Source organism: Balaenoptera musculus, chromosome 19 (assembly GCF_009873245.2).
Source record: "Balaenoptera musculus isolate JJ_BM4_2016_0621 chromosome 19, mBalMus1.pri.v3, whole genome shotgun sequence".
Lineage (NCBI taxonomy): Eukaryota > Metazoa > Chordata > Mammalia > Artiodactyla > Balaenopteridae > Balaenoptera > Balaenoptera musculus.
The window spans coordinates 53,402,506-53,418,221 of record NC_045803.1 but is presented as its reverse complement, the minus strand read 5'-3'; the positions used below and the strand labels follow the sequence as shown (position 1 = coordinate 53,418,221).

Genomic DNA, 15,716 nt, shown 5'->3' with positions numbered 1-15,716 from the left:
CTTGTTTTATGGACAAAGCTATTGAGGCTTAAAGAGGTCCAGTAGCGTTGCCCAAGCCACGCAGCTGGTGAGTGACAGCATAGCCAGGCAAGCCAGGACTGCCTGGAATCAAAGCTCAGGCTCTTAGGCTCTTAGGCCCTGGTGGAGAACACAGCACGCAGCAACGGGGCCCAAGGGCACCAGACGCTGCATCCTCCAGGGAAGAGTAGCTCCCCAAGCTGATGGCAGCTGAACACAATTCATAACATTTCAAAGTCCTACCTGGGCCTGGAGTAAGCTCCATTCTACCCTGCTGGGTGCCCCAGCTGAAGGGGTGCCCCATCAGTTCCAGATCCTCCTTGGCATCTGGCTCATTTCAGGGAAATCAAGGATCCCCAGGGAAATCATGGAGGCCCCTAAGCACCTCTCCTAACCCTGAAACATCTCTGGTTCTACTCTGTGTGGGCTAGAGGTTCTGAATCCAGCCCTGTGGGTGCCTGCCATTCCCAGAAGGCCTGGGTGGGCTGGGGCAACCCGGGGGCCAACCCGGTCCACAGTCCAAATCTGATCCAGTGAGTGCGGGTCTCAAACTCAGAAGTCCCCTGGGGTCTCAGGCGTTGTGCCATGCCGCAAAATAAAATGTGTCCAGAGGCTGGGGTTCTTATCCCAGATATGATGTGAGACCCAGAGACAATCTCTGGGTTTCCATTTCCTTCCCTATCACATTTATATTGATGGCGATCTTAACTGTTTCACAGAGTAAAATGAGAAATTATATATGAAGTTGCTTTGGAGAAAAAAAGGTTTAAGTGATAGAAATACCCATGGCATTATTCTGCAGGTTTCTTCCCGTTTGCTACCATTTCATCAATAAAACAAGAAATGCTAAGTTACACAATCTTTCAGCCCCCAAATTTTATACAAATTGCATTTGGCATAAGTCAAAATTGACTGACTGTAGCCCTGCTAAGTTCTTTAGTTACACAAGGACATTTCAGTAATATACAAATGTAGTTAAAAACTGGAGCAAATGGGACAAAATGCAAATATTTGTCCACTCTGGATGGTGAGTCCAAGGTTGTTTATCATATTACTCTCTGGAATTCTCTGTGTGATTAAATGTTTTCATAATCTAAGAGAAACAGCAATAAACAATGCTTTACATTTGCAAACCCTCTGGGCCATTTGCTGTAAGTGAAAGCTACTGCATTTATTTTTCTCTTTCGAAAGAAATAGATGGTGATACCCTCCACCATCACTCCAAGCCAATAACCCAATTTTGTCTGCTTTAAAGATCTGTTAGACCTTGAAACCACCCACTCACCTTCTGCTATCATTTTTATTAACATTGGGAGATATATTTCTGATGCTTTCTTATCAGCACTAGCAGCCTCAGAACTCAGTTTACAATGTGAGAAATAGCATGAATTTTAAGTATACAGAAGTCACATACTTCGTGCAAACGTCACTATGCTTTTTTAAAATGTGTTTGTATGGACGCCTACTTTTGCTTAACTCCTCATTAGGCTAAGAGGTGGATTTTTCAAATCGGACTCCGTCTCCATCCTAGATAAATCACATGAGCTAATGGATAGGATTCAACCTCAAATAGAAACAGCGTAAGACGTCGAAGGATTTCTCCTTTAAAAGCTCCTTCTAGCCTTGCACTCCCCATGTCTTGTGTTCATTTGCATGGCAAGCTGTTTTGTTTCTCTGTTTGTCGTGGGAAACTTTCTACATTTCTGAAATTATATTATGTGCCTATAGAGACAATTTGAATAAAGTGAAATTTGTCCAAGTCCAGCGTTGGGTAATTCAGCGCCACCTACTGACAGATCTGGGTATTGCCGTAATTCTTGGGTATTTATTTTGAGTCACCTCTGGACAGAGCTGAGTCTGGGGGACCTCCCATTAAATTGTATCACATTCACGTCAAGTATCAAAGCAGTGTATACAAATCAGTAAGTGATGGAATTTTGAACTAATTTTTAAACTTTATTGAGGCATAAGATATGTATAGAAAACTGCACAAAAAGATACAGCTCAATTAATTTTTATACAATAAACACATCCATGTAACTAGCACCTACATCAAGAAACAAAACATGACCCAGTACCCAGAAATCCTCCACGGGCCGCACCCCCACAAGGATACTGATTTCTAACATCATCGATTACTGTGACCTGTGTTTGAAAATTATATAAATAGAATCGTAAAGTATATTTTCTCTTGTGTCTTACTTCTGCTCAGTAAGCATGTTTTTGAGATTCATGCATATTGCTGTGTATAACTGTGATTTCTTTTTTCTCACTGCTGTATAACATTCTGTTGTATGAATATTCCTCAACTTATCCATTCTAGTGTTGATACGCATTGGGGTGGTTTCCCATTTGTACTATTACAACTTGTGCAGCTGTGAACATTCTAGTACATGTCTTTTCATGCACATATGTACACATTTCTGTTGGGTTTATAACCAGGAGTGGAATTCCTGGGTCATAGGATCATTAAATTTAAGTTGTTCTCTCCATTGCTTTGTACTCCAAGCACAGCTTCTCTTTGTTGGCAGCAGTTACTAAACCACTTTGCACTCTTCTCTCTTGGGTGAGATCACTGGGAGACAAATCAAGAAAAATCCATTTCTCTGCTTTTTAGTCCTGGGCAATTTCACTTGGCACCAGAGTTTAGAGAATGGAATAAATTGCTTCTTCCAGACAGATTGCTGAAAAACAGGTAGGATTCAAGGCCATCTTCACATTTCTACTGTTAGTTTTCTTGTTCTGAAATCTACATGGTTTGATATTAATAATGGCCACTCCAACATTCTTTTTTTTTTTTTTTAAACATCTTTATTGAAGTATAATTGCCTTACAATGGTGTGTTAGCTTCTGCTTTATAACAAAGTTAATCAGTTATACATATATAATATGTTCCCATATCTCTTCCCTCTTGCATCTCCCTCCCTCCCACCCTCCCCATCCCACCCCTCTAGGTGGTCACAAAGCACCGAGCTGATCTCCCTGTGCTATGCGGCTGCTTCCCACTAGCTATCTATTTTACATTTGGTAGTGTATATATGTCCATGACACTCTCTCACCCTGTCACATCTCACCCCACCCCCTCCCCCCAACATTCTTTTGATTAGCGTTTGCTGTTACATCTTTCTTCCATCCTTTTACTTTTTTGTTGTTGTTGTTAACTGCTATTGTTTTCTCAAAGTGATTATTTTTAAAAAAATTTTTATTGGAGTATAGTTGCTTTACAATGTTGTATTAGTTTCTACTATACAGCAAAGTGAATCAGCTATACATATATGTATATCCCCTCTTTTTTGGATTTCCTTCCCATTTAGGTCATCACAGAGCACTGAGTAGAGTCCCCTGTGCTATACAACCAACCTTTTACTTTTAACCTATCTATATTGTCATATTTAAAGTGGGCATCTTATAGACAGCATACAGTTGAGTCTTGGTTTTTTAAAATCTCATCTGGCATAATAATTGGTATGTTTAGACTGTTTACAATTAATGTAATTATTGATATAGTTAGATTTAGGTCTACTATTTTGTTGTGTTCTGTTTGCACCCTCTGTTTATTTTCCCCCTGTTCCTCTCCTTTCTTCTCCTCTTATGGATTATTTGCATATTTTCAGCATTCTATTTTAGCTTATCTATTGCCTTTTTTGGTTATTTTTCTTTGTATTACTTTTTAAATAGTTGCCTTGGGGATTACAATATACATATCTAACTTTTCACAGTCTACTTAGAGTTAATATTTTCCACTTCAGGTAAAATGTTACGTGAACTTTTTTACCTAAAAAAAAAAAATGTTACGGCCTTACCAGCATATAGTTTCCTTTGCCTGCCATCTTTTATGTTATAATTGTCAATTGTAGGACGTTTACATACATTGAAAAGCCCTTTCAACAGTCATACATTTATTAAAGAACTTAAGAGGAGAAAAATAGGCTACATTTACCAAGATATTTACCTTTTCTTGCACTCTCCCTTCATTCCTGAAGTTTCGAGTTTCCCTCTGATATCATTTCCCTTCAGCTGGAAAAACTTCCTTCAGATTTCCTTTTTCATTTTTTTAAAAAATAAATTTATTGGGCTTCCCTGGTGGCGCAGTGGTTAAGAATCTGCCTGCCAATGCAGGGGACACGGGTTCGAGCCCTGGTCTGGAAAGATCCCACATGCCGCGGAGCAACTGAGCCCGTGAGCCACAGCTACTGAGCCTGCGCGTCTGGAGCCTGTGCTCCGCAACAAGAGAGGCCGCGATAGTGAGAGGCCCACGCACTGCGACGAAGAGTGGCCCCCACTTGCCACAACTAGAGAAAGCCCTTGCACAGAAACGAAGACCCAACGCAGCCAAAAATAAATAAATAAATATTTTAAAAATTTTATTTATTTATTTATTTATTTTTGGCTGCGTTGGGTCTTTGTAGCTGTGCACGGGCTTTCTCTAGTTGTGGCGAGCGGGGGCTACTCTTCGTCGCAGTGCACGGGCTTCTCATTGCGGTGGCTTCTCTTGTTGTGGAGCACGGGCTCTAGGCACATGGGCTTCAGTAGTTGTGGCGTGCAGGCTCAGTAGTTGTGGCTCATGGGCTCTAGAGCACAGGCTCAGTAGTTGTGTCACACGGGCTTAGTTGCTCCACGGCATGTGGGATCTTCCTGGACCAGGGCTCGAACTGCATTGGCAGGCAGATTCTTAACCACTGAGCCACCGGGGAAGCCCAAGCATTTCTTTTAAAGTAGATTTTACAGCAACAAAGTCTCTTACAGAATTTCTTTATTCCTGAGAATGTCTTTATTTTGCTTTAATTCTTGGAAGATATTTTTGCTGGCTATAGAATTATGTGTTGACAGCTCTTTTCTTTCAACACTTTGAAGATGTCATTCACTGTCTCTGACCTCCAGTTTCCAAAGAAATCTACAGTCATTCATATCACTGTTTTCTCTACATGTAGTGTATCATTTTTTTTTCAGACTGATCCCAAGATTTTTTTAATCTTCAATTTTCAGCACTTCACTATATGTGTGGGCAAGGTTTTCTTTCAGGTTTTTTTTGTTTTGTTTTTGTTTGTTTGTTTTTTACATTTGGGGTTTCACAGAACTTCTTGAATCTTTAAATTTATGTGCTTTGTCAAATCTGGAAAGTTTTCAGCCATTATTTCTTCAAATATATTTTTCTACAGCAACCTCTTTCTTCTCTCTGGTGCTCCAATAACACAAATGTTTTACTTTTAGATATTGTTACACAGGTTGCTGACATTCTGCTCATTTTTAAATTTTTAATATTTTTTTCTCTATGTTCTTTAGATTGGATAATTTCTCTTGCTCTGTATTCAAGCTCACTGACTTTTTCCTCTGCCATCTCAATTCTGCTATTGCATCCAACCAATGAATCTTTTATTTCAGATGTTGTGTTATTCATTTCTAAAATTTCCATTTGGCTCTTTTTAATAGTTTCTGTTTCTCTGCTGAGAATGTCTAGCTTTCCATTCATTTCAAGAGGGTTTCCTTTTACTTCATGGAGCATAGTTATAATAGTTGGGTTAAAGTCTTTGATATTTTAATATCTGAGTCACCTCAGGGCTGACATCTACTGATTATGTTTTCCCTTGAAATTTGGCCACATTTTCCTGGTTCTTTGTGTATCAGGCAATTTTGGATTATATTCTGAACATTTTAGGTAGTAGGTTCTGACACTCTGTGTCCTTTTAAAAATACTCTGGAAAATGTTAATTTTTTCTTGTCTGTTTGTTTTGTTTTAGCAGGCAACCAACTGAGTTAGGTTCAGACCACACATTCTGACTTGCCTTCTGTGAGCAGTGGTTCCCATGCCAGTTCAGTTTCCAAAGCCGTCAGGGTCTGTTCCACTCATGTGCCACTCGGGGTGCTGGTTTATGTTGTACTTTAGTCCACGAGGCCTTTGCTATATTTCTTTGGGTCTGTTCTGCACATGCACAATTTCTGGGTGAACTCATGATTCATGCTGGGCCATACACAGAATTAGGGAATCATCTTCTCTGCATCTCGCCTTTTCAGGACTTTCCCCACAATCTCCAGCTCCCACAGGTCCCTTTCCATGGATCCTCTGGATAGAAAGATCGGTTTTCTCTTAGGGATTTTGGGGTCTGTATCACCCCACACAGTCTGTGAGGCTCCAAGAGACAGAACAGCCTGGGGTAGGTACACGAGAGAAAAAAAAAACCAACACAAAACAAAAATGGGTATTTCGTCTGTAGTCTCAGACTCACTGGGGCCCTTTTTCTGGTTCTCTGGCTAAACAGAGGTTGTTTCTCTTGGGGATTTTGTTTTCTTATTTATTTATTTATTTATTTATTTATTTATTTATTTATTTTTGGCTGTGTTGGGTCTTTGTTCCTGTGCAAGGGCTTTCTCTAGTTGCAGAGAGCGGGGGCCACTCTTCATCGCAGCGCGCAGGCCTCTCACTGTCGCGGCCTCTCTTGTTGCGGAGCACAGGCTCCAGACGCGCAGGCTCAGTAGTTGTGGCACACAGGCTTAGGTGCTCTGTGGCATGTGGGATCTTCCCGGACCAGGGCTCGAACCCATGTCCCCTGCATTGGCAGGCAGATTCTCAACCACTGCGCCACCAGGGAAGCCCCCGATTTTGTTTTCTTTACTCACTGTGCAGTACCATGACCCAGACTACCCTCGGGACAAAGTCAAGAGATAAAGGAGATTAAACAAACAAACAAACAAAACCACACACACAAAAAAAAACCCAGAAAGAAAACAGGAAACTCCCGTCTTTATGGATGATTCTTAAAGTTTTGACTTTCACCCGCAATCTGCCTACTGTTTTTTACTTTTCAGAGTCCTTGGTTAGTTTCTTTTTGTGTTCTGCCCAGGTTTCTAGTTGTAATTAATGGAAGAAATAGGCTATAGTGGGCTAACTCCATCTTGGCCGGCACCAAGAATCAGGTTACTGTTCTCCAAGCTTTTTCATGACTGTATCCATTGGTAAACTATTCCTCAATCCCTCACTATGTGCTAGGCTCTGTGCTAGATGCCAGGTATAAAGGGAGAACTAGACAGACACTGTCTGCGCTGACAGCCCCACATGGAAGAATGACAGTGAATAAGCGAGCACAAAAGGGGTGAGTGTCACCTAGGAGAAGCAGCAAAGCTATGGCGGTTATAAAGGGAATCTAAGAAGCCGCCCCTGAGGAGGTAAGGTTTAAGCTGAGAACTGAAGGGAGAGCGAGAGTATGAGCAAAGGGATGGGCAAGAGGCTTCCCTGTAAAGAGCGCACACTTACGGGCCTTGGGGTGGGGAAGAAGTGATATGTTCTATGGACTGGAGAGAGGTCTGAGCTACCGGTATGGTTACAGAAGGGGAGTGTGGCAGGAGCTGAGGAGGAGGACAGGAGGGGAGGTCACATGAATCTTTTGGGGCCATTTGAGAGATTTTAAATTAGTCCCCTCGGGAAAATGAGAAGCAAAACATACTCACAATTTTGATATGTTTGGACTCATCCCATTTTACAAATGGGGAAAACAAGGCTCAGAAAGGTAGGCTGGGGCATAGTATTTTACAGATGAAGCAAGAAGGCCCAGAGAGGGGGTGTATATGAGCCACAGAGGGAGAAAATGGCAGACAACGGACTTGCAGCCAAGTATTCGACTCCCTAGTTAGTCAGAGCTATTTCTTCCATTTCTCACCTGCTCCAGGAGTCTCAGTGTAACCTTCACAAACACGGAGAGCGTGGCTTGGTCGTGTACCATCTTTTTCTTCATTGTTTTTTACCTTTGCAGAGCAGGGGAGATGTGTGGTGGGAGTGCACACACGCACACATGTGAATGCGCGTGTGTGTGAGCCCAACACTGGTAACGTTTCTGACCGTTGTTGGCAGTTTGCCCAGCAGCGTTTTCCACCAGTTCACAGCCCCTGGGGAATTCACTGTGTTTGCCGAGTGTACAACCAGCGAGTGGAACATGATAGCTCAGAAGCAAGTGACGATGTGGGACAAGATGGAGACGCTCTGTGAGACTGGGTGTTCTGGCCTGTCCATATCAGGAACCAGCCCCCTCTGCTGGGCAGTCTTCAGGGACCCTCTGCGGATTCAGGTGGAGCTTGATGGAGGTGAGTCTGCAGAAATGGTCAAGGTCCAGGCAACCTTGATTTGCCCCTGATCTATCCATCCAGCTCCCAGGCTTCAGTAAATACTAACAGCAATCACTTATGGAGTTAGTTTCTTAGCCATTCATTTATTTAGCACTTAGTGTATACCAGGAACTGGTCTAAGTGCTTTATATAGTAGCCCACCCAATACATTTTACGGAGGAAGGAATGGAAGGTTGAGAAATTTGGCCGAAGTCACAAGGCTAGTAAGCTAGTGAGAGCAACCAGCCTTCTGAAGACCATTTGCACGCCCCTAGTCCCATCACAAGACTTGGACTTCCAAGCCATTCCCTGTTGGGGGAATGTGAATCTCAGCACAGCCAGCACTGACCAGCTTGACACAATCACGTTGCCCCCAGTTAGGGCTGATAATCAACTGCAGCAGCTGCTATGGCTGGTGTCCATGCTGATTGCTCACAGCTTCTCTTCTGATTGGTCACAGAGGCCCTTCTGATTGGCCATCATGTCCATTTTGATTGGTCAAGGTATCCATTCTGCTTTGTCATGGCATCTATTCTGATTGGTCATAGCAATATTTCTCACTGGTCACAACGTCCATTCTAATTGGTCACAGCATCCATTCGGATTGGTCACAGTGTCCATTCTGATTTATCAGAACATCATTCTACTTAGCTGGTGCCCATGCAGTTTCAGTTGTTAAATATTTTGAATATCACCCCTTCTGTCAATAGAGACTCTCCCATCCTCACTGAAGGCAGTATCTTTCCTCAAGGCACAGGTCCAGTCTGAGATCTGGACAGAGGCCTGTTGATATAAACTGAGTGGCACAGAGCTGTGGAGATGAGGACATGTCTCAGTCCAACCTCATACCACCCGGAGCCTCACTCAGAGCAGTAACTTCATGGATCTATAACGGGACTTTAAGCACAGTGCTTGGGGCTCCGTTCTGTTCTGGTGTGCTTGTTGGCTGAAGATGGCTTGCTAGGTGCACCTGGAAAAACTTAAGATAATCTTTTTTCATTCTACAAATATAGCTGAGTGACTACTCTTTGTCAGGTATGGGGGGAGGCAGCAATAAACGTGCAAGTCAGGGCTCCTGTTCTCAGAGGGCTTACATCAACACCATCAGCAGCGACAGCATCACTCAAACAGGAAACATACTAGCTTGGTTTCTATTGGAAAGAATCTTAATTTAGTGGTTTAAATCATATTTTTTAAGAGTCAACCACAATATTTAGCATCCAGTTAGGACAACCAGCCCCAGTCTGAAAGGGAGCCCCATCTTAATGTGAACCGGCTGAGTTCTCTCGTTGGGCAGGGTTTCAGGCAGTTAGTCGTGGAGATGGAAAGGGCTTCACTGCTTTGGCTTAAGACAAGATGGGAGGCTAATTCTCATGCATAAAAATCAGCCACACCCTTAAGAGATGCTACCTTTTGAGCCTTCCTTGCCACAAGGATATCTCTATCAACAAAATGTTCTGATGCTTTTACTACAAACTTTTAAGTTTACGGTAACACATGCATAGTATAAATAATTAGAGGGACTTCCCTGGTGTCCAGTGGTTAAGACTCCGCACTCCCAATGCAGGGGGCCCGGGTTTGATCCCTCATCAGGGAACTAGATCCTGCATGCTGCAACTAAGAACCCGCACGTGGCAATGAAGATCCTGTGTGCTGCAATTAAGACCCGGCGCAGCCAAATAAATAAAATTAAAATAAAATAAAATAAATTAAATAATTAGAATATGCAGGTGAGCAGAGAGGGCCTTGAAAGAAAAATCACTCATAAACCCAATACTCAGAGATAATCCATTTTAATATTTGGGTGGGGAGGATATATCCTTACATATGTCTTTATATCCATATCTATGTCTACATGTGGAATCTGACTTCACAACTGGAGTCTGAACTATCTCAGTATAATCTACTGCATGACTGACATTCTTAAATGTGTCTTACTCCACCTAGGAACAGGGGTGACTTACACTGTGCTGTCAGGTAACACAACCCTGGCTGAGTTCACCACGCAGAGGGGCCCGCTCCCCTACAGTCTGACCCTGGATGGAGCAGTCCAGCAACGGATGGGCCCAGGGCTGCACCACTTGGAGATCTGAGCCACCAGCAACACCACCACCTCTGCCCCCTCCAGAAACATCACCATCCACTTCGTGGAGCCCCTGTCAGGCCTGCAGGCCTCCTGGGCTTCTGGCAACTTGGAGCTTGGACAGGACCTACTGGTCAATGTCTCGGCGGCTCACGGCATCCCGGAGAGGCTGACCTTTGAGGTGGCAGGACTCAATGAAACCTTCTCCCATGAGAAAGAGAGCCTTGGGGGGCCATTTGGGACTTACCACGTGGCAGTTCCGCTTGAAGGTACTTGGAGTTTGTGGCTCCCCTTCCAAACCTCCTTCCTCTTCCCTTCCTGACTTGGTGTCCAGGGTTCTGCCAGCCAGTTTTTCAGTGTGTCCTAGACAAAAAGATGGTTCACAGCATCCAGCCTGGGTCACAAAATAAGGAAGAGATAGTTATTACCTGCAGTTATAGAACTTATAGGGATTCTCAGCTTTGGCACTTCTGACATTTGGGACCAGATAACTCTTTGCTGCGGGGACCATCCTGTCCTCTGTAGGATGTTTAGCAGCATCCCTGGCCTCGACCCACTAGGTGCCAGTAGCCCCAGCCCCCAAGTCATGACAACTACAGATGTCTCCAGACATTGCCAACTGTGCCCTGGGGAGCAAAATCACCCCCACTGAGAATCACTGGAAGAGAGCAGGAGCACTTGGATTTCTTCCATCATTTCTAGAGGAGGATGTGTTTCGGGAAACTGCAGTCCACGCCCTGCGGGGGAGAGGTAGGTAAAAACTAAAGGGTGGGAGAGAGAGGAACAAGAGAGGAGGTGTCAGGAGGCTGGCTGGAATAGAGAGATAGGGCAGCAGACTGGCTGGCACCAGCCAGGGCAGGAGGCCACAGTTGACATGCATTTAATCTGGAAAGAACAGAGCGTCTCTGAGGGCAGTGTGGTGAGGTCAGCAGGCAGGAATGTGATGAAGGTGGCAGAGTCTCCAGCCCACCCAGGTCCGCTACCCTGGACCTCAGAGGTGTGTGAGAAAGGGGGTAATGATGTGCAGGTATGGGCTACCATGCCATCAGCAAGGGGTGTGGCAAAAGTGATGGCAGAAGGAACAACAGAGTCAAGAAGAGAAACACTGCAATTTTGCCAGGTACCAAAGGTACAGTTTGGAACAGGAAGAATCTGGAAATGAAATGGAATGACAATGGAAAGTATAATACAGAGGCTGTAATTCAAATGCAAATTAATTTTTGTCTCTTATAAAAGCTACTTGGTAGGAGGTAAGAGAGAAAATCTCTATACACCCTGTGACTTTGGGGCTCACTCTTAGATGATAAGCAGTCCTCTCCTCCCCATGAGAAAAACAGACTGGATGCCTCCAGGGATGAAGGGAGTTAGGGGGGAAGGAAAGGGATCCAGGTAGGACAGGAAGGTCCTCACTTGGTGGCGCTGGCCTTGCTCTCACCGCCCAGCAGACGTTTGCAGCCGCCTCTCGTAGGAGCTTCTATGGGCTCTTGAGGCTCCCTGCTGGGCCCCTGGGACCACAGCTCCTGGGGTGGGGGTGGTGCCTCTCCTTAGAGGCCACGTCAGCTCAGCTGGTGCTTCTCCTGTCACCAACAGGGTCCCTTTCTCTGTTCTCCTCATCCTCTCTACCCTCTGCAGCGCCTCCCCTCTCCAAGGCTAACATCTGGTCCATAGAAAATTCTCACCCAGTCCTCGGCTGCTTCCGGCCGACTGTAGTCATTTCCCAAATGCAGAAATGCTGCCTTTCCTCTCTCCCCTTCCCTCTCCCTCCACCCGTCATAGATCATTCCAAGGGCATGAGGAAGGAACCTGTCCATGGGGGTTCCCAGCCGCAGAGAACACACACCCAGCTCACCAAGGGCCCTCTCTGAAGACCTTCTCTCCAGGCCTGAGAAGAGAAGAAGGTAGCACCCGCCACCTCTGCCTCATGGGGGAGGCAGGGGCGCGGGGATACTCATGTAGCAGCGGCTCTCTCCAAGTCTTCTGACAAACCCTCCTCTCCCCTCCCCACTCTCTCGACCCTTTTAAAACCGTGTCGTGGGCCTCCTCCTGCTGGAATCTCCTCTCTCATCTGGCAAATGAGCACCTGCTCATCCTCTGAACTTCAGCTCTAGCCCCTGCCCCACCACATTAACCATTCCTTTCTCCCCCAAGGTAGAAGCAGACCCCCAACCCCATGCCCACACTGCCTCCCATGCCGATTCCCACCTTGCAGTGTCCCACACGCCTACTAGACCATAAGGCTTTGAGGACAAGGACCATGCTTCATTCATCTCTGTGTCCCCAGAGCCTTGCACCGTGCCTGGCACACATCAGGGATACATTACATTCTTCGATGATCAAAGAGTCAGATACTGCCATCAGAGGACTGGAGAAGCACAGGCTGGGAGAACTGTCTCAGAGCAAGTTAAACAATTTATTACAATGCCCATAATTCTCCACCCTCTGCATTGCAGGCACCTTTCTGGTCACTGTGCTGGTGAGGAACGCCTTCTCAAACTTGAGTTTGAAAATTGGAAGCATCACTGTCACAGGTAAGAATTTTCTGCAAGGGGGTATAAAACTTGTGACCAGGAGTTTAGGGCATTGCACTTCCTTGGGAATCTAGTGAGGGGCCCCTCAAAACAGAGCTTTGAATACTTATTTTGTTCTACAGATGTTAAGAATTCTCTGGTTACTCTAAATAGGCAATAATGTAAGCAATATAACATCCAACCATTGATACAGAATTCTAAAACATTCGAATTTGTATTAGTTACACTGCTTTAGGCTTCAAATAATAGAAAGCCCAACATAAGTGGCTTTAAGTTCAAGTCTTATTATCTTACATACTAAGAAGTTAGTTCCAGGGTTGGTTCAGTGGCTCAGTGTCACCAGCGAGGACCCAGGCTCAGTCTGTCATTCTGCTCTGCCATCCTTAGAGCTTTCGCTTGGTCCTTAGGCTTGTGTCTCATGCAATCAAGATGGCTGCCACAGTTCCAGACATCACGTGTCAACCCAGCATTATCCAGCAGCAACAGAAACGCATTTCCCCCTGTGCATCTCTTTTTATTAAGGAAAAAAATCTTTCCCACTAGTCCCCAGCAATCTTCCCTTTAGATACCATTGGCCAAAGTAGGGTCAGGTGCCCAGCTGTAAGGGATGCTGGGAATCCAGCATTTTTAGGCTCTGTGGGAGAAGATGGATTCTGACAGCCAAGAGGAAGAGCAGGGTATTGGCTGTTGGTAGGCAGCCAATAGTAGATGTCACTGTCTTAAAATTCACCTTGACTGGGTTTGCCAGGACTTTTGAGTAGCAAGAGAAAGAAAAGCAGTTCAAAATGGCTCAAGCCAAAGGAAATTTTATCAACTCAGAAAATAAAAGTCCAGGGTTTAAGCAGAGCAGGATCCAGCCACTCAACGTCTTCAGAAATCTGCCTCTCTCCATCTCTTGGTTCTATGTTGGCTTCAGTCCGACTCCCTCTTCCCAAGTAGTAGCAAGATGGCCGCAGGCTTCAGTCCTTAACCCCAGAGGAGAAAGAGCATCTCTGGGTTGATATTTTCAGAACAAGTCCTGAGGCTGCCTCTCACTTGTCTAAGCTTGGTTCACGGTCCCTCCTAGACCTGTTGCTGAGACCAGAGGGAAGTGGTACTCAGGGCAGACCAGGATCACACGTCCACCCCGGAACATGATGTAGGATCAGATTCACCCAAAGGACTGAGGGTGGGGAGGGATGGTTCCCCAGGGAAAATATCATCTGTAAGTGCCATTAGCAAAAGAAGGGGGCATGGATGCCTGGACGGGGGAAGAAAATATGAGATGTCCGTTCTACTTACTGTCCACTGTCCTCCTAGGAGTTTCCACGTATAGAATTTGAGGTCCAGGGAGGTTAATTGACTTTGCAAAAGTCACTCAGCTAATTCATGGCAGGATCAGGGTAGCAACAATTTCTCTGGATTTCTTCATTCAGGGTTATTGGACCATCTTCCTTCTTACGGTTAAGAAAGATCTCTGTGTCTGGCATTTTAGCTTTGTTTTGTATAATTTTACAGACCTTCAAACTTATCATTGTGAGAATAAGAATTCACTGAGAGGGAATTTTTTAAAGATCAGTAATACCCTGATCTTAAAACACCCAAGTCACCAGGGCCTAGCGAATCACATGGAATGACCAACCCTAAATGCTTAGCTTAATCACTACACTTTAATTAGACATTAATCAAACTCACATTTCAATATCTTCAGAGCGTATCAGCTGAGAGTACCTTTTCCATGTTTTTTAACTTGACACACTAATATTCTTTACAGAGAATAGATGACAAAGCAATAATATATACAGCACAGCATTCAGTCCTCCTGGAGTTTTGAGAAATAAGGGTTGCCTTCAGCCTTCTTTACAGATGAGGCACCTAAGACTCAGAAAGAGTAACTAACCTGCCGAGGTTCGCACGGCCATTAAGAGGCCAATGAATGGATCCAGAAACACACCATGGTGCGCTGAGTCCAGCTCCTACCAGCCTGCCAGAGCTTGTTGTGCCCATCTCTTCCCACTATGCATTCAGTGAGGTCAACTTGGTATCCTGAAATCTGCCTTTATGGGAACATTTGCACCACAGAAAATAGCATATGAGATGAGGGCTCCCCACCCTCACCCTTCAGCTGGCAGGTAAACATTAATGGCGAACAGCTGCAAGTCTGACCTTAATCTTGTTCTACCTGCCATTGGCAGCTGCCTGCCTCTTTCTTATCTGCCAAAGAAGTGTCTATAGCCCAGCGGTGAACATCATGGTTTTGCTTTTGACCCATTTCTTACAATCTGAATATTCTGTGTGTCCCTAAACAATTTCCAAAGACAGGCAGATACTCCCAGGGCAGCCTCAGCGTACCCTCTGACTCTGCCCTTTGGTGACCTTATAAACACCACCAACGTCTGACACCCATCCCCACTGTGTTCATAGCTCCTTCCAGCCTCCAAGAACCACCTGGAACAAAGGCTCAGGAAAAGAATGTATTTTTTTTTAAAACACTTAACCTCACAAGAAAAAGATGTCTAAATACTCTGTTTTAGCTTTGAATTTGGGCTTTTTGGTGCTAACAGCCAGAGCACTAGCAATCACTGAGGCTTCTTCTGTTTAAAAAGAAACCCAGGGCTTCCCTGGTGGCGCAGTGGTTGAGAATCTGCCTGCCAATGCAGGGGACACGGGTTCGAGCCCTGGTCTGGGAAGATCCCACATGCCGTGGAGCAACTAGGCCCGTGAGCCACAACTACTGAGCCCGCGCGTCTGGAGCCTGTGCTCCGCAACAAGAGAGGCCGCAATAGTGAGAGGCCCACGCACCGCGATGAAGAGTGGCCCCCGCTTGCCACAACTAGAGAAAGCCTTCTCATAGAAACGAAGACCCAACACAGCCAAAAATAAATAAATAAATAAATAAATAAATAAATAAATAAACTTAAAGTCCAAATTTATAAAAAAAAAAAAAGAAACCCAGAAGGATTGAAATCAAATGAAGCATGCCCTCTAACCACAACAGCATCATGTTATAAATC

The 15,716-nt window shown here is 44.8% G+C and overlaps 1 protein-coding gene across 1 annotated transcript in view; it reads left to right on the top strand.

Moving 5' to 3' along the window:
- Nucleotides 1–15,716, top strand: part of PKD1L2 (polycystin 1 like 2) — a gene marked incomplete at its 3' end in the record, with an annotated part of 83,763 nt that overhangs the window by 14,175 nt on the left and 53,872 nt on the right. Inside the window, 4 exon segments of the mRNA XM_036832342.1 lie at nt 7,862–8,091; nt 10,060–10,464; nt 12,646–12,723; nt 15,127–15,176. Of these exon segments, the coding sequence (XP_036688237.1) occupies nt 7,862–8,091; nt 10,060–10,464; nt 12,646–12,723; nt 15,127–15,176 (763 nt within the window).